Source organism: Empidonax traillii, unplaced genomic scaffold (assembly GCF_003031625.1).
Source record: "Empidonax traillii isolate 1590-97213 ecotype Southwest subspecies unplaced genomic scaffold, ASM303162v1 scaffold284:size1552100, whole genome shotgun sequence".
Classification (NCBI taxonomy): Eukaryota; Metazoa; Chordata; class Aves; order Passeriformes; family Tyrannidae; genus Empidonax; species Empidonax traillii.
This window is the reverse complement of record NW_020955477.1, coordinates 841,051-865,242: the sequence shown is the minus strand read 5'-3', so window position 1 is coordinate 865,242 and position 24,192 is coordinate 841,051. Positions and strand designations below refer to the sequence as shown.

The 24,192-nt window shown below is 42.4% G+C and overlaps 1 protein-coding gene across 2 annotated transcripts in view; it reads left to right on the top strand.

Moving 5' to 3' along the window:
- The window catches only part of SPAG16 (sperm associated antigen 16), a 367,722-nt gene that overhangs the window by 242,157 nt on the left and 101,373 nt on the right, over nucleotides 1-24,192 (top strand). For both annotated transcript variants that reach the window (XM_027890314.1, XM_027890313.1), the window contains exon 14: nucleotides 8,468-8,533. In XM_027890314.1, the coding sequence (XP_027746115.1) occupies nucleotides 8,468-8,533 (66 nt within the window). The remainder of the gene's footprint in view (nucleotides 1-8,467; nucleotides 8,534-24,192) is intronic.

The window sequence follows — 24,192 nt, the reverse complement described above, 5'->3', positions numbered from 1 at the left end:
TAAAATAATTATTCTGTGGAATGATCAATAAACTCTGTAAAGCAGGTAGGAATGTGAAAAAAATTGGTGTTTTACCTAATTCCATTTCTACCAAGAAAGTTAACCATCATATTATTGACATGCTGAGATAGCAGTAAGTATTTGTGCTTTGAAAGCTAAATAGAACTTAGATGTCCAGCAGACTTACTATAAGATGGAACTATTTCCGTAGCTTTGCAGACCTTCCTGCTTCACTTTCTTTTTTTCTCTAGAAAATCTCGCTTCTGAGAATACTGATCAAAGTTTGAGTTAGAATCATGACAAAATTCTGAAATTGAAATTACAGAACGTTAGGATTGTTTTTGATAGGCACTTGCTATCTTTTTTTCCTCATTTCACTTAGAATACGTAGATGGTGCAAGCAGGATTTGGTGTAGACAATCTGTAGACAGTGTATTTGTAGAAGCTGATTGTGACATTTTCTCCTCTGACGCTGGTGATTTATTATTCTTTCAGTTTTGACTTTTTAAAATTACACTGTTTATTTTTTTTTTTCTTATTTCAGTGACTTCTTTTTCCAGTGAATAACTTCTCCAGTGCTTCTAGCTAAACAGTCTGGATTCTCTTCTCTGATCCTGGTTATTCAGGTCAACAATCCTGTTATTCCCATAGCAGCAATAGTTGGGAAAAACAGATCACGGTGAGCAAGTGGTGTGCTTTCCCTTTCTGTTCAGGTCCTGGTTTCTTTGCCAAGACCCCACGCTGGGAACTGGTAATTCCCTTCCTTTTGGTTAGTGAGGAAATAGAGATCACAGAAGAGCGTGACTTCAGGAGAGCTGTTCAGCAGCTGCAGGTTGATGCAGAGCTGCAGACATGTTCTGTGAGCTTTGCCCTTTTTTGCCGTTCCCACGTTGGTATTTTCACTGTGCATCTGCCATTTGAAATTTGGCTGAGATGCATCTGATGCAGAGTGACTGCCAGAACAAAATTCACACCGTGCATGCAGCAGGCTTACAAATTCCTTTATAGCAAGGGAAGTAAACACTCTCCCAATGGCTGTCAGACAAGTGATAACTTTGATCTTATTGGCTTGCTCTTGATTTATGCTGACTCTTTAAAGGGAAGAAATTCTTCATCTTTTTCCTCTTTCCTTTCTGTTTTTGAAACTTTTGGGCCACCTCATTTGTCTTATTTAATTATCACAGTTGTGTATGTAGCTGCTTGTCTCTATATACTGTCTTTATCAGTTAAAGCCTCTTAGTTTTTCCTTTCTCCTGCCAGGAAAAAACAAACAACATTGTTCTGGTATGAATTCACAGTAGGGAACACTTTGGCATTTGGGCCAAAATTGAGCTTCAGGTTTTGAGAGCACCAAAGTCCTTCAGACTGATACTCAACTTCTCGTAGTCACGTAAGAAAAAAGGATTTCCGATGTGTAGTCCTCTCACTTTTTCTTATATATAATTAAATTATGTATTCGTTGTTTTATTCTGCCTTCGCATAATTTAGTTTTCAAAGCCAGCAGAAATTATTGTGTATTTTTTCTATACTTGCACTGCACTCATAACTCTTCCAGTTCTATTCCACCAGCAACTTCCGCTCATTTATAATTCACATTTTTGATCTTTTCTACTTTAAAACAATAGAGCTCATGATGTTTAGTGTTAGGCAGCCCTACCAGGTTTCTGTCACTCAGGCATTGCTCTCCTGATAATGGTTGGTGTGTTTGGGAATGGCAAGGTAATTTAAACTGCAGGGTCTGCAGTTAACAGGCTCCAGCACATCCATTCCCCCAGCCATCCCTGCTCTTGCATCCCCTCCCTCTTCACAGAAGCAGGTACAAGGAGGTGTCTGCTTGCCATAAAACCTTTTTTTTCCTCCTTGTATAGTTGGGAGTTTGATGTCTCTTACAGGAGCTGAGTGAGGAGAGAATCCCACACTGTCCTGTCTGTTTAAATACTGCCTGTGGTTACAGCTTTCTGCAGACTGCAGTACAAAAATCCAAGTGTCACTGGAAGACAAAAAGATAATTCACTTTCATCTCGAGAACAAAGCTGAACAGAGAAGCTTTTTTTCAACTTTTTTAATTCATGAAACATTTATCGTAGAGTCAGGTTATATTATGCTGGCAGGAATATAATCTGTCAGCATTTCTACTATAAACTCCTGGTTTTAGTGTTTTTTGGGAGAGCCTTAGAGGGTTCACTTTGAACAGATTTAGCATACAAGGTCTTGGCCTAGAAACATACTTCTCTTCCCAATTAAAAAATATTAATACGACTTTGTGATCAGTGCAGAGGACATATTAATGCTGTATTCAGGTGAAAGTTCAGACCTACAGAAATGAGACAATTCAGGGGTGCTCCAGAGCAAGGTAATTAAGTTTTTTCCCTATGTTTAATAGCAGGTGTTACTAACTGAAGTGAAAGGAAGACTAGTTTGTGATGAAAAGTGGGGCACTGGGCTTAGCTGGCAGGCAGAGCTCCCTTCCTCGTTTGTATTACCCACCAGCTTTAGAAAAATGCTGTTTCCCAAGTTTGTAATGTTTCATGGTATGAAAGTTGTTACATAAGTTCATGCATTTTAAAGAGGTTAAAAATTCTTTTCTGTTTCTTTAGGAAGATGTAGTGAATAAAGTAGTGTGTTGTTTTTTTTTTTTTTTAAAGAGCCCAAGAGCTGATGTACCTCAGTTTTGGTGCACATCCCTGCCTCTGTGAATCCTCATGTAACAAGGCACATAAAGGTGGCCACAGGTTAATTGTATTCCCCAAAGACAGGGTTACAAAACATCAGAGTAATGCCCTGGCCGTACCCTTGGTCTAACATTAAGAAACAGCCTTCTCCACGTGATTCCCCCCCGCCCCAGGATATATTTATTCCAAGAGAGGAGAACAGAAGCAAAGTTCATGCTGAAGGTTCTGTGCTCGAGCTTATCGAGTAAAACCTGTGGTGACAGATGGTAGAATTGTTTTCCAGATTTGCTCAGTGCTTACTGTACAGCTCCTGTCCATCACGTGCCCTCAGAGCCTCGGGGGGTGGCGGGAGATGGAAGCGTCTCTGCTTTGCTGGGAGTGGTGCCCTCTGGATGAGAAGGGCTGGGGCAGATGGAGGGAGAGCGGCTCTGGCTGCGAGCAGCTGGGCTGGCCTTGCCAGGGACACACACAGAGACCTCAGGAAGCTGCTGCAGTGAGTTATCGGGGGCTGTGAGAGAAAGGAGCTGTCTTGCAGAGGTAAAGGGGGGAGATGGTTTTAGGCTCTTTCCTCCGGGTTTTGTGTTTACCTGTCGTATCACATGACCATGAGTTTACTCTCTCTTAAAAATGACCTTGTTGCAGCGTGTGCTCTCATGAAGAGATCCAGATTCCTTTTGACGTTTCCAGTGTACCTCCTTCAGGGGAGCAATGGGGGCTGAGGGACTGCAGAGCCAGAGTCCTGCTGGATGAGCCCCACATCCCCCTTGGAGCGCCGGTGCCTCGCGATGCCACGCGCAGGCAGACCGGGCTGACGGACCGTGGTGTGAACGAGGCAGGGAACTGAGCAGGACTCACACTTTTCATTTACACTTCGCTGTGAAAGTGGAAGCCCTTGGCCAGATTCATCAGGGCAGATGGAGAGAAAGGTTAGACCTTCCCAGCGAGGCAGTAGCCAGGAATCCCAGAACACCGACCGTGATGCTTCAGGTCTAGCAAAGGGAGCTCCCGAAGCAACACATTGTTTGACTTGCTGGGCAAATCTTACCTGTGTGAGCTCCAAAGTTTCATTTTCCCCCAAATACAATTAAACCTTTCATGAACAACTGTTGGGAGGCTTTGTTTGTTTTTAATAAAGAGAATGAGGTGAACATTTCCACAGTTGAGCGCTTCGTGGTTTGAACACTTTTCCTAATACAGTCCTTCTGAATGAACATTATTTCTTTGAGTTAATTTCTAAATGAACCAAGAAATTACAAATAAATCTCCTATCTGAACACTGTTTAGATAAATCTCGCACTCAGATGTTGTTATCTAAAAGCTCCTATCAGACTAATAATTGCCTATTCTGCCCAGTATATTACACCCAGCTTGACCTAATGGATTTGTTACCTTGATTCTTGAACTTGCAAATTAAGTTTGTTCATGTCAGATGTTCGTGTATAGTAAGGCATTCAAAATACAGAAAAAAAACCCAAAACAAAACAGCAGAGTTTAAAAAACATCAGTAGTTTTAAAATGATGCTCAGCTGGTTTTGGCTGTGTGTTTTCTCCAGAGGTACTTGCAGTATGGGTATGGCTTGTTAAGTTAGGGAGTTTTATTTTGTTGCTTCTGAAATGGTAATTAAAATAAGCACAGGAAGATTCAGCTGCTGTTTTACATACCTAATAGTTGAACTTAATTATTCCAATGCAAAGAAGCATTAATTATGTTTGTCTTCATCCTGTCTTGTCTCGTATTTGTGTATCTATATGGATACACAATAGGGAAGATTTACAGCAGAATTTCACTATCGATTCCAAAATCTCGGGCTTTTATCCTGTGAAAGTAAGAACAAAAAAATAATTTGAATTTAGAAACCTTGTTTAACTACTTCTCCAGCAGGATGACTGTTTGCAGACCTGTAGCTCCAAAGATCAGGCTGCTTCTCTACAGTAACAGGTTTCATTTTAGAAAATGAATGTTTTCTCTCTCTCTGAAGTCTCTTGGGTAGCTCCAGTCCAAGGCAGGCAATTAATGCCTGTGTTCAGTGGCAGCTGAGAGGTTGATAGGCTCCATAACATAATGCTGGGGTGTTTCTAACCGCTGGTTCTATTGTTAATTTCTGGGTTTCAAACTGGAAAATTACACGTGTGTGTGTGCATGTGGGAATAATATTTTTTTTTTTTTAAAGACCTCAACAATGCAGAACACTCCATATTTTGTTTTCCTTGACTGTTGCTATTATCTGTGTATCTGCTGCAGAGGAAGAATGTTTGGTTATTAATGTAATTGGGCAGCAGCTCAGGAAGGGAATGGAACTCAGATTTCCTCCATTTATATTTTAATCAAGACTTGATGACTCAGTTAACAACAATAATAATGCATTCTCCATAATTTATACTGCATGGGTGTCATATGCAAGGAGACTGGACAGACCCCATGGGTTAAACGTGGGGAAAAGGGGCCTTTTTCCAGCTGCAGAGTCCTGCCCTGGTGTTTTGCTGTTTCTCCCATTCTCAGTTTGTGATGGGTACCTCTGTCCGTGGGGTAGTGGGCAGGGTGACCTTCAGGGTAGCAGCAAAGGACCATAATTTTCCCTGAGAACTCCCCTAACGTCAAGCTCCTTCTTTTCCCCCGCTCTCTTCCTGGTGATTGATCCAAGTCCCAGGTGTTTGCCCGGCTCATCTCGAACCTTAAAGGAATTCAGTTGAGTGGCAGATGCTGGTTGTGGACACTGTTCAGTTCCACACCGTGTGAAGGAGAGCAGGGGTCCTGCTGGTGTTAGAGCAGGTTATTTTATGATTAAGGACCGAAAAGCAGAATGCATCTGCAAAAGGAGTGTCATTAACTTACCGCTGAGCTCCTGGTGCTGGAAGCTCACTGCTGTCTTAATGTAAATTCTCAGAATATTTATTACTGTTTGCTTTTCTTCTGGGACATTACAGCTAAATAGTAAGCTTTCCAGTTTTGTTTTTATGGCATGTATGTCTGCCAAGCTCAGATTTCCTGGTGCTGATAAAGAAAACACGAGCTGCAGATTGAATAAAAATAAAGTGGCACTTTGGAAATTAAGTTTCAGCGATAGTATTGAGAAACACTTTACAGAACCATTGCCTTTGTCTCGCTTTTATTATCATTATTATTACTTTTATTAAAATCCTTTTCAGAGGGTTTCTACTGAATTGACTTCCAGAAGGGAAATCAGAAAGTTAACATTCATTCTCTGGCACAGCATTCATGCGGTTTCCTTTTTTATTGGTTTGTGACAGCATGCTTTTTCTGTATTTGGGGAAAGGTTACTGTGTGTATATTGGTATTTGAGAGTGTCTGAGGGTAAATACTACACCCTGCTGAGCAGCAGCAGTTATTTTACAAGGGCTACTTTTGCCATGCAAAGCATGCACCGACACTTGGTTTGTTACCATGGGCTGGGGACAATCGATATTGCTGCTGGGCCACAAGGTAGATGTTGTGTCCTTGACATTTTTTCTTGCTAGACTGCCTATATGCACTTGGTTATCTTTGTCTCCTATCCTGTTAGCTTTATCACATTTCATTTGTCTGTCAGTCTTGGGGAATTTTGTGTAATCATGTTTCTATTCCAGGGGTGAATTTTTAATTGGATAATAATTATCTAAGTTTTCTTTTTATCAGCATTTATTGGCTCATGTTTTATTACTTAGAAATCACAGAATATCCTCAGTTGGAAGGGAGCCACAAGGATCAAGTTCAGCTCCTGGCCCTGCCCAGGACCCCTCAACAATCCCACCCTGTCCCTGAGAACATTGTCCAAAATCTCCTGGAGCTCTGGCAGCCTTGGGGCCATGCCCACTGCCTGGGGAGCCTGTTCAGTGCCCACCACCCTCTGGGGGAAGAACCTTTCCCTGAGATCCAACCTATCTCTAACTTGCAAATATACAAAGTCTTTGAATGAGGGATTTTTAGAACTCCTTCCCCTTGTAACTCTGTTGACAGCTGTGGAGGGCTCAAGAACTGTGCTGTGGCAACCTTTTTATGCTGAAATTGGATGGTGTGCTTGCTCCTTAAATACAGTGCTTTTAACAGTCCACAGCCTTGTCCTCCTGTTGCCTTGCAATCCTTCCATGGGTTTAATTCTAATTTCCTGCTTTGACTGTGGTAGCATCTGCGGCCTTAGAGGAGAAACTACTTCAACACAGAAAGGTAAATTAAAAATACAATAAAGTACAAATTGGTGCTTGCCAAGGTAGCCTGCTGCCTTATTTTGGTGACATTTTTTAAACAGAAGAAATTCTGTGAAGCATTAAATGCTGGGCTTCGTGAGAGATTTGTATTCTAATGCCACAGGAACAAAATTGGAAAGGGCCTCCTTGGTCTGCAAGTTCAGGCAAAAGATCGCATACAGGAGAAAGTCATTTATTTCCAGGCTTTTCAAGCAGCTTCTTACAGTGTTTTTATCCCCAGTACTTGGAGTGAAATAAGTTTTTCTATCTCAGTGTTTGAGAACTGTCTTCTAATTTCCAACTGAAATTTATCTGCAGATAATGAATCCCCATATGTTCCTGCGTCAACACTGCTCTTCAGCCTCAATAGCTCTTTTCCCTCTTTGCTCTTAACCCCTGAGATATTTACAGCAGCAATCTAATCCCCTTTAACTGCTGTTTTGTTGGACTGTTCTCCTGAGTGGTGCAGAGATGTAATATGAACCACAGAGCCTTATCCAGGAGTGTCCCTCCTGAATTACTTTGTGGTCAAACCTCATTAACTGCCTTCTGAAAGGGATTGTTGCAAACTGTGAGAATCTGCTGCTAAACGTGCTGATGATAAAATGTAGGGGGTTTTGTCAGTGAAAAGGAGAATTCAAATGTCTTAGAGCAGGAGTGATTTCAGGTTTTTTTTGACTGGGAAAATAAAAATGGAATTAAGCTGATGATTTGAACTCTAAAAGCAAGACACAGGTCTGATTAACTTGTTTCCCCCGCTCCTCAGAGATTGATTCAAGCTGGAATAAGTGCAAGGAAGTACTAGTAGGACGAGTGGTGGAATTTCAGATCTTGGGTTTGTGTTTTTTTTTTTTATCTCTCCAGAAAAATACAACAAATTGCCTTTCAATTCCAGTGTCAGTCAAATGTTTTCTTACAGCGAAAACTTGTTCTTCAGCATATGATTACACTGTTCAAAGCTGGGTTTCACTTTTAATAGGAAAGATTTTGTTCTGTTACCCATGAAGCCAATGAATTCTGTGAAAACAGAGAAAGGCATCTCTTTTTACTCCCCCTGTCTTCTCATCTTGAAGACTTCAGGATTTACAGCAGGAGATAACTGTGGTTGGATGGCTCCTCTATTGGGAGAACAAGCCAGAGATCAGGGATGACACCTGACATATGTTACTGCACTATGTAGGTCACTTATGGCCTAATGTGGAAGATGACAAAAGATAATTAATTTTGATTTTGTGCCTGTAATTCCTCGAGGAAGACTTTAGTGGTGTGTGTGTGGAATATCAAGAGGCATTGCCTGAGAGCAAGAGCTCAGTCTTTTGGAAGGAGCGATTACACCTTCTAATTCAAACCCTCCAGCAAGGGAGGCTTTTCTTTCGTGATATTTGAAGGCACCTTTTCTGCTGGCTATTGTGTGAAGTAAGGAGATATATCCTTAGTAATTGTGAGAAATGTGTTCCTCTTCCAGCAACCAGGAGCTGGTTTTTTTTTAGCACACGACGTGTCTTGATTTGCACGCAGCCATAAAATTAAGGTCTTTCTGTTTACAGTGAGGGTATAGAATAATTTATATCACTGTAACTTATCTAAATGCTCTCTTTTTGTTTCATTCCCAGGGTCTCCGTGTTTACACATTCCATGGTCACCTGCACCCCTGCAACCATGCTACATTCAACACCAAGGTAAGTTCTGAGCACCAGTTTCCTTTTTCTTTTATTCTTTAATCATCCTGTTCCTTGCTCTGGTACGTGCTGTGATGCTCTTGGTGAAGCAGATGCCTCTGTGGCTGAATTCAGTATTAGTCATGATTTCTAGGGTGGTTCACTGGCACACACCTGCCAGGCAGACCAGACCCAGGGGCTGGTACAAAGGAAGCTGCCCCCTCCTTGCTCCTGTTTCCTTTCTCCTTGGATCAGGGTGTGGTGTCTAAGCCATTCGCCCTTGTCATGGTCATTTAATTACTTTCTTTAATGAAATTTGCTGTTAGTTTTTTTTTTCCTGGATGGTTAATTTGTTGTCTAAGAAGAACCATTTTGGTTGGGATGGGTGACACACTGCGATCTGAATGCCCGTTAACCGTGGAAGGGAAGGAATTTCTCCCAAATGCTTCTTTGAGGTGATATGAAATTTTCTGAAATGATCATAACATTTGTGATGTACGATTCCTCTGGCTCTCTGGGCCACACTGCTCTTTAAAACTGGTGCAGAAGTGGTGAGGCATGTGCTGCTTTCTGCTACCACTCTCAGCCTTTTTCCTCTCAGAGCCCATCTCTCCTGAAAAATATTTTAATGGTGTTCCTGCTCTCTGTGCTCCCACTGACACTTTCATTACAAGCAGAGCAAGGTACTGTTTTTTCCTGTAGGAGATCCTGAATATTCTCCTCTTGTTCAGTATCAGCTGCTGCTTTCCCAACTGCTTTGCTAACCCTGTGTGTTTAGAGGGCAAACCCCAGGGGCTGGCAGAGCAGAAGGTGCTGGATAAGCTGATGTCAAGGAGGGAATAGGAATTCCCAAGGCATCTTAATTCTTTCTTGGCCACGTGCATATATCTCTATTTGACAGGCACAACCTGCCTCTCGGTGTTTTGGAACGCTGTGGTGTAGAGCAGTAGCAAGAATTGTGAGGGAAATACTCCAGTGATAGTGTAGCACTGCCTTTATTGTGAGTATTAATTTACAAAGGGCCTCACGCTCTCATGTGACTGTAATGATTAAGAGGAAGCTGAAAGCCTGAGTGCTGATAATCTCCCAGATAAGCATGTGATCTTGGTAAAGAATATTATTACAGCTGGCGTTAAACTCTAGGCTAAAATAATTGGTTGACATTCTCAATGGTGGAATTAGTAAAAATGGAAACATTTGATCAGCTTTGATCCGACCGAGTGAGGAATATAATTTCAGAAGTTGTGATTGCAGTTATGTAAGTTAACTGCATGTACTGTGAAACCACTGAAAAATTAAGTAGTGGTCCTGAGTTGTGCAAGTAACAGTTGTTTTTTGTTTGTTTTTTTTTTTAAATATCCTAACACCACAGATCTGCAGATCCCATGCTTTGTCAGAAATCTTGCCCATAGGCTTGGCCTCTGTGGGTGCAGAGCTGTAATGGTGAAAGATCCCAAGGGATTCACTCCTATTCCTGCAGGGATAAAGGTCAGTTTAAGAAGGCTCCTCAGTCACTTCAGTGGGCTTGTGGTAATCGTGTCTCGGGCTGCTTGGTGCCAAAAGCAGTTCTGAAAGAACATGAAATTCCAATTACACAAGAACAAGGAACAAATTTTCCAGTTAGATCAGAAAGCCATCCAGGCAGTGTGTCCAAATATTAAGGGATATTTTAGGGAAAGAGCATTGTGCAAGGAAGAAGCTAAAAAGGAATAATGCATTTACACAAACTGAATAAATCCTCATTAAACTCTGTGAAACTGATTAAATCTGAGTTATTTACTGTACCATGCTTATGGAACTGTAGTTAATAATTTTTTGTTAAGTGGGCAACATTTGCAGCCAGAACTCTTATTAGCGCTGAGATTCCCTAATTAGGCCTTTCTCCATGGAACACAACTGCCAGCTTGGCACCTGAAACGTTTGTTGGAGCCTGTCCTGCTGGGACGTGGACTCTCCAGAGCCATATTGCCCTGAGGAAAACTTCTGCAGTTGTTGTTATGTCAGGACTTGGCAAATAACACTTTCAGCACCGTAAAAATTAGGCAGTTTCCAAGGTTGGTCCTCGGCCTGTGGAACTCTTGAGAAAATGTGAGCAAAACCCATGAAGTTTTTGAATTCAGGCCCTAGAAAAATGCATCTTTCCTCCCAAAAGGTAATGTTGCTAAAATCACTTAAAAGTTAATAAACACCTTTTACTCCCATGTCTCCAATAAGAGTATAATTATCATTCACCTATGTTTGTGTCTGCCGTGCTGTGTTCGTGTGATGTCTGCAGGTTTAGGAACCATTATAGGTTCTTTAAAACAAAAGAGGTATTTTTGAAATTGCAGGTCATCTTAGGAAAACCTAGAAGACTGTAAAAAAAGATGCTTGATAGCAACGGCCCAATTTTACCTCCCCAAGCCAAAATGCAAACAGCATTTAGGTCATCCTTCCATTGATTTACTGAAGGGCAAATAATGTCAGACAGTTTTTAAACAAAAACAAAATTTCAATTTTGTTTACGTCTTCAGCAGTCCGGTTGGATGTCAGCTACCATTTAGCTGGGCCAATAATATTGATATTTGATGTCAGTTCTTATTCATTACTGCACCCAAATGATGCAAAAGTCAGATCTCTCAGATGTTTCTATGGATAGCCAGATAAAGCCAGGGATGTCTGACTGCATCTAACAGACACAAACAAGAAAAGAACAGAATACAAAATCAAAAACCTATCTGCTCTGATTGTTATTTATGTATTCAAGGTGTTCACCTCTTTGCATAAACTCAAAGCCAGTTGCTTACAAAGGTTACCAAGTAATATCAAACATGTTCAATTATACATGCAAAAGGGCTAATAGGTTCTTCCTCTAGTTTATTTCTGTCTCCATGCATAAGAAATATAATTACAGAACTGAATTACATTTTAAATACAGATTTTATTATCATTATTTAACCATTTTCAGGCCATTGAACATTGTTAGAAGTAAAAAAAAAAAGTAAATCTGTTTGGCAAAGAACATGTCATGGCAAAGAACAAAATCTGTGTCAAAATACCCTCATTTCACTTGTTGGCAAAAAGCTCTTTCTGATAATAGTGAAACACTCAGAAAACGGTGCTTGAATCCCATTCCACATCCATTCTCTGAAATAGTCATGCTATTCCCTGTTTTTGGGAGCAAGTTTCCTGGAATACTCCTTTCCCTTGGCCAGGCATCGTGTTAAATCACTGCCCATCCCCTCTGATGCCAGTGTTACTCACAGTCTGTGCCTGCTTTTACACATTATGTGTAGACCAGATAAGATGCTCTCAAATCACTCTAGAAGAATTTGATCCATCTTTATTCTGATCACTTCAGATATTTTTGCTCTCCAACTCTGATATCAGTCTTAATGCAGAAGGCAGGATAAATAAGAATACGTTTAGAAGTAAAAACATTCCTCCAGCTCTTCCTGTGAGGAAGCTCCAAAATGCAGAAGGTCCAGGAAATCCATGAGGCATCGGTTTATAAGGGGTGGCTCTGCCAGGGTGCTCTATCCCCGTGTCCTTGGGAAAAGAGACAATCTTGCAGCAGAGGCCCTTCAGTGGAACTGAAAAAAAAAAATAAAAATCCAAGCCCGATTTTTAAATGTCACCCCTTGTTTGTGTCATTCAGTTTCCCATCACCGTTTCAGGTTTCTTATCAGAGATCATTTGCAAGGAAAAACTTGGTAATAGGTGTCACACACCTCGCTAAGTCAAGGTCAGAGAAAAATCCCATGCAGCAGATGATGGGGACTGAGAAACCTTTGGTGTCAGGAAATGCACCGACTGCTGCTGGGGTTTACCTCTGCACTTATAATTTAGACAAAATGCAGTTCCTTCACTCTCTGTTTGTTTTGTCTTCCTGGGTTATTTTTGGATCAAATTCCCAGTTATAGTTTCTTCTGGGGAAAAATCATTAAAAAAATCTGTTAGTCTTGCAGTTTGCTTAACCAAGGCCCAAGATGCCTTTGAAAACATGGAATTAACCGGTCTTTCTATTCTCCATCAAATATATATTGTATATAAATAAACATAAATTTGTTCAGATACTTTAAATCCGGTCCTATCAAGTTTACTGGCTCTGAAAATAATCACAACTCAAGAAAATCCACCTTCTTTTGTTTTATGCTTTCAACCCTGTGCATTATGAGATGTGAGATCAGTTCATTCTCCCACAGCAGCTCTCTCCTCCAGCCTCTGTGTTTATATCTTTCTTTCATTTACCACAGGTTGATTTTTATTTTTTTTTTTTTTTTTTAGCCCAGGGAATCTCTTCTGGTGCTTGTTGTCACCATGCAGGTAATCTCAGTAAATCACAAAGTATCTTATAAGATTCACCCAAACAAAAGTGGGGAAGCTTAGGTTTTAGAAGACCTTCTTTTGTTTTTCTTCCTGCTGGTAGGTCCTAGGAAACTATTTCAAACCCATCAAGAAATTAATTCAGTACCCATCAAGAAATTCAGGACATGAGGGGAACTGACAAGAAACATGGAGGGAGACTATTTACAAGAGCTTGGAGTGACAGGAGGAGGGAGAATGGCTTCAAACTGAAGGAGAGTAGGTTTAGATTGATATAACGAAAAAATCCTTCCCTGTGAGGGTGGGGAGGCCCTGGCACAGGTTGCCTGGAGAAGCTGTGGCTGCCCCAGCCCTGCAAGTGTCCAAGGCCAGGTTGGATGGGGCTTGGAGCAGCCTGGTCCAGTGGAAGGTGTCCCTGCCCATGGCAGGGGTGTGGAACGAGATGAGCTTTAAAGTCCCTTCCAAGCCAAACCAGTCTGTGATTCTTTGAAAAGGAGTGTGGTTTCTCCCCAGGATGATATTTGTGAAGACATGGTCTCTCTGGCATTCCAAGATGGATATCAGCCTGTCTGCAGGTGTTACCTTAAGGCCTCATCTTCTGTAAGAGGCACCACATTCCCACCTGGTCAGTGCTTTTGGTCCCCTCTTTGCAGGACACACTCTTTGCTGGATCGCAAGAGTTCTACCTTGTCTCAGTGCTGTAAATGCAAGACAGTGCCCAGGTAAATGTGGTGCCTGCTCACACCTGGACTCTGTAATAAAGTGAAATACCCAAGGGCCAGATGCTTTACCTTGGGAGCATGATAGCTGGAAGTGCCTAGGCATGATCCCTGAGACCTGTGTGCCCCAGCGGTGAACCACATGATGATGGTGTAGATGAGCGACGTGGGGTAGAAAGCAGGGCAGGTGTCTGCCACCATGCTGTCCCATTCATTTGTTTTGAACCAGTGGTAAATGAAATATTTAACTTTTCTAACTGAAGCTTTTAATCAGATTTTGCTCCTGTTTAAATATTTGTGTGTGAGGAAGCTCTGTCTCAGCTCTTCATGATAAAATGTTGAGGTAAATGCACACACATTTGGATCTCAAACAACTCTGGAAAGCCCAAGAAGAGAAAATGTATCATTTTTAACTAGGTTTGATGTAATCAGGGTTTCAGTAACTTTAAAAAACCTGTACATTTTAGGTCAGATGGGCCCTTGAGAGATCTTCAGCAGAACCTGATAATAAAGGACCGTACAGTATTTTCTGTTTTCAGACTTTATATTTACAAATAGAGACATATTGTTATGTCCATTTGCTCCAGACTGAAAGAAAAAGAGATTATCTCCTTTAGTGTGATTTTGTTTGCTTAATTCTGTGTTCTGCAGTGAATGTGACCCTCTGTGTATACAGTACGTGAAGCAAGCACTGTTTAGCATGCACAGCTGCGAGTACTGTGGAAAACTTTGCCCTTCTTTCTTAGAGGAGAATTAATTCGTGTATCCTAAGGAATAAGGATTTTTTTTTAAATTGCATCTCCTGGCCCAGCAAGCCAACCTTTGCTGTGGCAGATGTACACGGTGGGTCCAAGCCCCTACATAATTAATTTTTTTATTTTAACAGCTGTTTTTTTAACTCATCTTTTTGCAAAACAAACAGAATTGGAATACGAAGATCCAACTAGATTCTTTTAAATTCAATTTCCCTCATGCAGTGCAGTATTTTTGTGGTTTTTCCTGGGAAATTGCATCCCAAAACACGTGAGAAATCAGCATATCTGTGCAAAGTTGACTCTTCCAAAGGGCTTAAACTAAATGTGGGCTAGAGAAATGGGTTTAGTAAACTAAACCAGTGATTTGTGTTTGGTAAGAGAACTCTTGAACATCTACTGGTTATCAAATCATGCCCGAAGGGAAGCAGGCTGCTTGAAACAGCGCTGTATTTGTGGTTGTGCGGTACGTGGCTTTCTAGAATACCGAGCTGGATTTAAAATGAATTTATGCAAGTGTGAAAGTAGGGCCAACTTTGGAAAGGCCTCTCTGTTATGAAAATGCAATTAATCTGTAGTTGAATAAATATCACTGTTAGAAGGTACTTGAATATCAGATTGATTTAGTCTGAAAATAATTGAGAATGTACAGCTGAAGTCCATCAGAGATAGGAATGAAGATTATTTTGATACTGTATCGAGTTTGCTTGGCAAGGTTTGCCACGCGGTTGCGCCACCATTTTGGGGCAGCCCATGCACTCACTTTGCAATTTTGAGGCAGGATGTGCGGTTGCTCTGTCATTTTGGGTCGGAACATGCCATCGCTCCGCCATTTTGTGTCAGGACATGCGGTTGCTCCACCATTTTGGGGCAGGGCATTCAGTTGTGCCGCCATTTTGGGGCAGGACATGCGGTCGCTCCGCCATTTTGGGGCAGGACATGTGGTTGCTCCGCCATTTTGGGGCAGGACATGCGGTCGCTCCGCCATTTTGGGGCAGGACATGCGGTCGCTCCGCCATTTTGGGGCAGGGCGTTCAGTCGCGCCGCCATTTTGGGGCAGGACATGCGGTCGCTCCGCCATTTTGGGGCAGGACATGCGGTCGCTCCGCCATTTTGGGGCAGGGCGTTCAGTCGCGCCGCCATTTTGGGGCATGACGTGCGGTCAGTCCGCCATTTTGGGTCAGGACATGTGCTCACTCTGCCATTTTGGGGCAGGACATGCGGTCGCCCTGCCATTGTGTGTCAGGACCTGTGGTCACTCTGCTATTTTGGGTCACGACATGTGGTCACTCTGTTATTTTGGGGCAGGACCTGCATTCATCAGCCGCCACTTCAGTACGGCCCAGAGGCTGACTCAGGCTCAAGGGGTAGGTGATGAAGCAGTAGCCATCCCACCTATGCAGAGCTTGCCCTGTTTCTCCCCCTACCCCACTTTCCACCTGGTTGTATTGAGCCTGCCAACCATTCTCTAATGTCCTCTGGGGGGCTCTGGGGTCTGTGAGGGCTCGGAGGGCTCTGGGCTGTGTAAGTGTTTGGGTGGCTGTGACGTCTCTGAGAGCTGTGAGGGATGTGAGGGCTTATGGGGGCTCTGAGGGCTCAAGGGGGTGGGAGGTGGAGCAGTGGCTGTCCCATCTGCACAGAGCTCACCCTGTTCACCCCCGCCTCGCCCACATCCCCCCTGGTTGTTTTGAGCCTGTGAACCATTTTTCTGGTTTCCTACACAAATTAAATATGGGGTTTTTTTCCCCTAGTTGAGTCTGCTTTACGTGTGATGGCGGTTGGTGAGTGATCTCTCCCTGCCCTTATCTTGACCCACAAGTGTGTTGTTGTGTATTTTCTCTGCCCTGTCTAGCTGAGGCAGGGGGATACTTGGCACCCAGCCAGGGTCAACCCACCACAGATATTTAGCTGGCGTTTTGTGAAGCAGCTCTTGAAATATTGGGATGAGATTTGTCGAACTGATCATTCTTTCACCTGGAATACATTAAAACTGTGAGAAAGATTCATGCACTTATTGGAGTTCAGAATTAGGCAAGCTTCTGTGAATACATTTTATATATTGTTGATATTTCTTCTTTATGCATTTGGTTTCCCCTAATAAATGCCCAAAGACAAGATAAAGAGCCAAATATTAGGTTGGACTCGATGATCTTAAAGGACTGTTTCAACCTAAATGATTCCATGATCTCACCACGTTCCTTTGGTAGTTTCTCGTTAAAAAAAGCACATGTACTTTACTGACACTCATTTTCTTTCAGTGACTGAGATGTTCTGCTTTTGAAAATGAACAGTTTTACGTTTCAGCAATAGATCTCTTGCCACTAATTCTAATTTATGAATTTACGAAAGCATATATTGCATCTGTATTTTAACATTACTGCAGTGAATACTACCCAGTTTTTCCAAATGTACTTATTTAGGCTATAAGGAACTGAATGATGATAAAATCCCCGTGCACGAATGTGGCATAGCCCAGGAATTTGTTATGCTTATTGCTCTCAGGAGTGTCTAATCAGGTAATGATGGCACCTAACTTTACTTCAGTCATGGTATCTCTCAAAAATACGGAGAAAAGCCAGGAATGGCAATTATCATTCATCCCCTCTCACTGCACCACTCCCAGAATTCAAAGACACTTCTTTGATGGTTAGAAAGGAAAAAACCAAAATTGATTATTTTAAACCTCTCTGCAAAAGCTGTTGCTCCCTTTGCAGCCCTGTTTCAAGTGCAGTGTCAACTACGGGGAGCAGTAACTCTGCGGGGAGTGCAGTGGTTTCATATGGAAATTTATGCAAAGGGTTTCTGCAAACCTACCACGTGTTGTGCTCCTCAGACACACCACCGGCACTTCCTGCTACTTGATGTGACAAAGGGAAGAGAGATCCTCTCGGTTTTCACACAGCAAGGGGAAAACCTGCAGAGAGCATGTACACAAACAAGAGATCCATGATCCACAATTAGTTTTGAAAGGGAGTAAATCTGGAAATTCTGCTGCAACAAAGTTTTGCCGTTTCCACGGATTACTTTTGATGGAGCGAGCTCCTCCCCTGGAGGACACAAGGGGTGTTCTTTTTGGGTCTCCATATGATCTAAAAAGGATAAAATTAATAACCTAGAAATAATATCGTTTTAGGATACTCTTCATCGTGATCAAAATCACTACTGAGAAAATAAGCATAGGACAGAAAAAAATTCTATCTTGATATCTTAAAATTTTGGAGTGTGTGAAGGCCCCCATACCTGTTTATTTATCAGCATAGGCGTCTCATCCACGTTTTCTGTTTCTCAGTATATTTGCTTCTCCTCCCCTGTCTAACAGAAATAGACTTTTGGTCACTGATCATGATAAAGGGGCATTTAAATGCCTCTCCTCTCCTGAAATAAATTTCCCTTCCACTTGAAACCTCTCCTGGGGCCCATCTGGTTCATCCCTGTGTTCTGTTTGGTTGTTTGCATTAACAGCACTCACCCCTCAGTCAGCGCTTCCCCATGTGTGTCTCCCCTCCCTCCTTTGTGTTTCCCACCAGGACTTGCTGCACGCTTCCCAGGACCTGCAGGCAGTCCTGGTGTTACAGCTGAACCTGCTCAGATCCCAGCGTGTGCAGCAGTAATTAGGAAGTGTTTAATCTGGAACCAGCATTTAGAGTGGCTGATTGGGATAAATGCTACATTTTTACAGCACTTCTCATGCTTCTTTCACCTTCATTACAGTGGGTGATCCGTCTGTCTGTGTTCTCAGCATCATCAAGGGAAAGAGGAAAGTGTTGACACAGAATCCTCCAGTCTCTTTGTAAAGCCTGTTTTGACTTACCATGTTCACTGTGAACCGCAGCTGCTGAAGGCAGCCTGAAGGAAAAAGAGCCAGCAAGATTTGGAGCTGGGGTAGGAATGATCCCTGCTTCCCACGGGCATAAAACATGCATTATCCCAAGGTGTCTCCTCTGAGCCAGTGGGGTGGGGGCTGATACTGCCATGTAAATGGGATTGAGAGAGAGCTGGGAACAGATTCTTCTTGTTTTGAATCCGTAATGTGTTTTCATAATAGCTGCTGTTTTGCCTGTCTGTACAAATGCTCACAGAGCTGGATGGGAGGAGAAGGATGCTTTTGCCCAGAGCATACGCAGCCAGTACACTCTCAAAACCTGCACACTGAACCATAATAGCAGGGGATTGCAACAGATTAGTCATCACAACATCAGTCATTGTTGTACAGCAACAGTAGCCACCGTTTTAGGGCAAGTTGTACCAGTTCTACTCAGTGCAAAATCAGGAGCTCTTCATTGACAACTGCTAATAAAGCTGGAGGACTCTTCTGTAGGAGCCACCAGTGGAGCTCTGACATGATTCTTTCTGCATCAATATCTTAGATTCTCCTCACCCCCAGGAGAGCTGCTGTCTCACCAGCTTGTTTCTGTTCAAAGCTGTAAAAAATGTCCTTGGGAGTGAGGACCAGACCCCAATTGCTTGAGCTCTGGGAATTCAGTTGCTTTGAAACATAAATGGTTCTTTGCACCTTTGATCACACTGCAGAAGTCGAAACTATAAAAGGACAAAGCTAGGAAAAGCAGATGGGAAAATACTGGTATTGCCTGTTAATAACCCTTAATCACCCCTTTCCCCCATTCTTGATGAAAAAAATAATTAAAAATAGACCACTGCACTTTCAAAGTGGTAATCAGGGTAGCTCTGTATTTTTGCCAGGCTAAGTAATTCCATGTCTTTCTAAGAAGATGCTATTTTCATTTGAAGCTGGGATGATTTAAGCATGAGATTTCAAAAATGGGTGGTGATTGATTAGTCATTAGTCTAATAATGGACTGCATCTGCATTTTTCCTCCATCTTTATCATATTTTACATAATCCATTTGGCTTAATTGGATGTTAAAATCTTTTTCCCCGTAACCACCACAGCAGATTCCCCCACCTCTGCTTGGATTCTCCTGGGATCCCTCTGCCCTTGTTCACTGCTGCTCAGAAAGCCCAGTTCCACCCTGTGGGACGGGGTGGCAAAGGGATGGGACTCTGCCTGCCTTGCCTGTGTGCTCCCTGGTATATTTTCTGAGTCTATTTAGTTTCTGCATTACAACAAGGCCTGGAGCAATAGCTCTTACCAGGTGTCTGATGTGCTTCAGGCTGTAAATGTGGGAGGTAATGACTCCTCTTAAAAATATTCCCTCTAACACTTACAGAATGGGGGTACAGTTAAGTGATATAGGATGTGTCCCACAGGGAGCAGCTTAGAAATTCAGATTATTGGAGTCTCTCAGTTTGAGGCAGCTGAAGCGGTTCCTCTGCTGGCACTTAACGGTGAGGAGGTTCCACCAGCTTTGTGTACACAGAACAAACTCCTTTTGCAGGGAACAAGACCGGGGAGACCAGTAACAGGCTCATCAGCCAGAGGTCAACCAGATTCCCAGTAGTAATGGAAAGGGGAAATAATTGTCAAGCTTCTTTCTAGCTGGCAAGGGGCCTAGAGCTTGGATCTGTTGCCACTGATGAAAATGTCAGTCTGGTCATCGAAAGAGTTCCTCAAAATACACTTCGTATGGCTGCAGGTGTTTGAAAAGCAAAGGACTGTCAGGTCAGAACTTGCCATAGTGAAAATTAGTTGCTGTTCACTCACTATTTTGGCTTTTTAAAAATATTTGCACAAGGTGATGAAACAACTACTGACCTGCCTTCAGAAATAAACTCTGAAGAGAATGCTCCTGGGAGGAGTTTACTGCAGTCCAAATTAGATAAAGCAAATTGATGTGGTTCATGTATTATTGATCTTTCAGCAATAAATCCAGAGGGGTGTTCATAAGCAAGAGACATAATTATCCAGATTTTTATCCTTCTCACTGGTGTGAAACAGCAGTTTTCAGGGAATACGTACCTAAAGCATACCTGGTGATTAGTCCCACTGTTCATCATTATTAATATTCAGGAAAAAAAAATTTAAAAAAAAAGGGAATGGATTTTAAAAACTTCCTGGAAATTATATAAATCTGTTAATTCCTGATGTTACAATTATTTGTTTTGTTTGCAAGTGCCATTTAAGATTGGGATTGTCATGTCTATGGATCTGAGCATGCCCATTTCAATGGGAGATCTTCTGGAATATAAAGATGTTCATTAAGTTGGCAGGAAGGTAAAGAGTGGAGGGTGGAACTGTGAAGGCAATTAAAGGACTTGCAAAGTCCTTTAAGTAGAGCCTGGAACAGAGCCAGCAGTGAATGCAAACTAATTGAATGCTTGTATAAATTCTTTAATTACTTCAGCCTGCACACACAAAACAGTACCAAAGTAGATTCTATAGACTAGGCAGCGAGTCTGACCAGTTTTATGGAATCATTCTACCAGCTCTTTGATTAGAGGAAGTAATGGAGCTGGGCTGCAGCTGCTGCTGCTGCTGCAAGTGTAGTGTAAGTGGAAATCAGTACAACAGGAATTTTGCACATCCTCTCCTTGGAGCTCATTGGCTCCTCCTTTTGCATGTAGGAAATCAGTCAAGCCCTTCTGGTCCACCCTGCTGTTCAGTAAAATATGGCTTCAAAATGACATCATAAAAAAGAGTGTGGCAAGAAACAAGAAGAGGAAAACCATGAGCAAGGCAGAGGGCTCTGCCATGAATAGCTAAAATAATAACTAACAGGGTTGAAAAAGCCAAAAGCTCATAGGAGAACCCAAAGTGATTCTGCCTTAAAGCTTTTGAAAATGGCCCATGGCCAGATGGAAATGAGTTCATTTAACATATGACTTATCCTTTTCTTTTTCTTTGAATGGCATGGAGCTCCCAATAATCTTTCAGCTTGGTTAAATTCCTGGGTTTTTTCTTCCTATTGAAAAGTTGTTATCCCACATCTCCAGCTCACTTCACTTAGATAAAGTATGGAATAGAGCTGGCATGAAGTGAAGAAGTGGTGAAGTCTAATAGCCAGCTCACTAACAAAATCATTATGGGATGTTTTTAATGTAGCAGCTGCCTTGGGATCAGTAATAATGCAGTTAGCAGTCAGCCTGTGGACAGAGTATGTTGAGGCTCATCAAATACCTGCTTGCACACGCTGAGATGTTGCCATCAGAACCCTGTTTCCTCACTGCTGTTTGCAGGTGAGGGGTGCTGTCTTTTCAGGCAAAATGTGCTGCAGGGTGTTGCATTTGACACACAGTTTGTTTACACCAGGCATCCCAGAGGAAACTGTTGAAAAGCCTGCAGACTTTTGACAGCAAGAGCTGATTAATCTGTGGCACTAAGACAGTGTGTGAGCCCTTTGGAGCAGGGCTATCTTCTCCAGCTGGTTTCCACAGTAGCTCTCACACTGGGATGGTGTTCCCACACCAGGTTTCCCCAGCACTGTTTTTGTCCAAACAGTACCTGCAAGGGCCAGGGGGCTCATCCTTTCTGCTGAGGCCACAAATCACCTTGTGAAAGGGAGCTTAAATTACGAGTTAGGGTGGTCTGATGTACCTGGAACCTACAAATGATTGGACTGTGGAAATTCCTGCAGGAGGGGAGGTTTGTTTACCTTAGGGATGTGTAGCAAAAATGTGAGAAAATAAACATGGCAGCCAATAGGATGGCAAGATTGAAAGAGAGTGGGGTGCTATGGGTATTTTCCTGTGGTGTGTCAGCTACTGTTGCAAGATTAATTAATAGAAGGAAGGCCCTGTAATAAAAGTAAATCAGATTGTTTTCCTCATAATTATGCCACTAGTAACGATCCCCAGTTGGAGGCAGTGAGAAGGTCAGAGTCAGTGCTGCAGTTGCAGTCACTTTGGAGCAGGGACTGTTTCTGATCAATGTTTGCATAATATCTGTTCCAGGGAAGATTCTCAGGGCTGTTATGATCCATTAGCTGGACTGTGCTGTTACTTAAGAGAGAAATGTCATATTGAAAATCCATGGGCACAACTGTTGATGACAAAAGGAGGAGTCACCGAGCACCCACTGGAGTGTCTTCTGTAACTAACCCCGAGTAGATTATGTGCAGTCTTACCCAGGTGGGATATTCATTGATCCAGGTCAAAATTGCTGAGCTACCAACACTGTAATTAAGCAGCAGTTATTGAACTGAAGTGCACTGGACACATACAAAACAAGTTGGAAGACACATACAAGAGAAGTTGGAAACCAAAACAAAACCGCACACCATCCCCCATGAAGGTATTTGTTAAAATGCCTCTGTGGATAGAAAAAATTCAGGAGTAAATGCAAGAATATGTCAAAGTCACATTAGAGGATATGAAGTCATGGGTATAAGGGTCACTGGTGATTTCCTGAGTGGACTGTTGATGGTGACGGACATTATCTTGCAGAGGAAAGTGAAAAGAGAGGATGGTGAGGTGGGGAGAGCTGGCCCAGAAACCGAATATTTACTCCAGGGAATAGAGGGATCTTTCTGCACACACACTGAGCTCCTCTTCCCTTTACTGGCAGGATAGGTCATGGCCTAAGGAAAAGAGGCATCCCATCGGATCATGCATGTCCCAAGCTCCCAGTTTGGAATTACTGCTGCGTGCCATCTCCACTGACACCTCTGCTCAGCTGAGATGGGCACCTTTAACCTCTCTGGAAGTCAGATAATTCCAAAACTGGTGATCAGGTTTGCAGGAGTTGCTTTATAAACATCAGTAATAGGTACATGCATAGTTAATCCAGACTCCATGCTGTCTGGAGAGGGTGGGGAAGAGAGAAGGAAGAGTTTCAGGTGTTTAGCCCAGAAAACAGTGTCCAAGGGGGATGTGAATGGCGCACTAATTGTTGCATATCCATGATGGTGCTTTTTTTTTTTTTTTCTGCTCTTGTTAAAAGTTTACTTTCTTGAGATCCAGTTCAAGCAACAATTTGGAGTGTAGTTGTTGCATTTGGTGAGTTTTTGTTGTTTGTTTTCCCAAGGGCATCCTTGACCTCACCCTTTGTATAGGCTGAAGTTAATGGAAGGGCCTGGTGAAACGAGTGGGGATGTGATGGGTGCAGCAGGTGAGACAGTTGAACAGGGCTGTGGTGCTCAGCACCGCTACGCTGGCGGGGGGTGTAAATACAGTTCCTGAGCTTATTTTTGCAAAACAGCAAGTGCTGAGAGCACACCTCGCAGGCTGCTGAATTCTCCAGGCAGTGATTACTTTGTTTTTCAGTGTTAACTCTGTATTAGTCCCTCTAACGAGCCAGAATGGAGTTTTGACATTTAGATCCCCTCCAAATGAACCTACAGATTTCATTATATGTACACCAGGATACTGTTTTGCAGATCATTACTTTCTACTTGAGAAGTCAATGGATATTTTGAGATCTTAAACCCTCTGTTTGCTAGAAAATTCCACACATTTCTTGCAGGTATTATTTATATGGAAGATGTAAAAATAAAAAAAAAAACTGAATTAAAAAAAAAAATCACAGATGCGGTAACTGCCCCATATTTCACCTGATTCTCAATTCCATACTGTTGTGATTCTCCTTCCAAACGATATCCTTTAATCTAATCTTACACTCTTGCAGAAATTGGAAAAGACACTGACTTTGATAACTGTGAGTGCACACCAGCTGAGCTGCTTTGGGCACATGGAATCTTTATTTAGGAGGTTAAAATGAAAAAGTAAATGTTACTACATGGGTAGCTGAAGGTTCTTTCTGTTATGGTGGCAGGGATTAGTTATGTTTGGGCATCCTTTACCCTGCCTTCTTTGATTCTGTTGTTCATATGCTACATATTCAAAATACATCTTTAAAGGGTTTTGGATGGTTCGGTTTTGTTTTCATTAATATTGAACAGAGACATGGGGAACATGGTCCTGCTGTCTTTCCTCGCATAGTCCTTGGGTGCTTCTCACTCGCTGGAATGACTGGGTTGCCCTTGGCGTGGCCGTGGAATGTACAGCGAGGAAGGAGTGTCTGTTCTCTCCCGTCTTGTGCTTCACATGG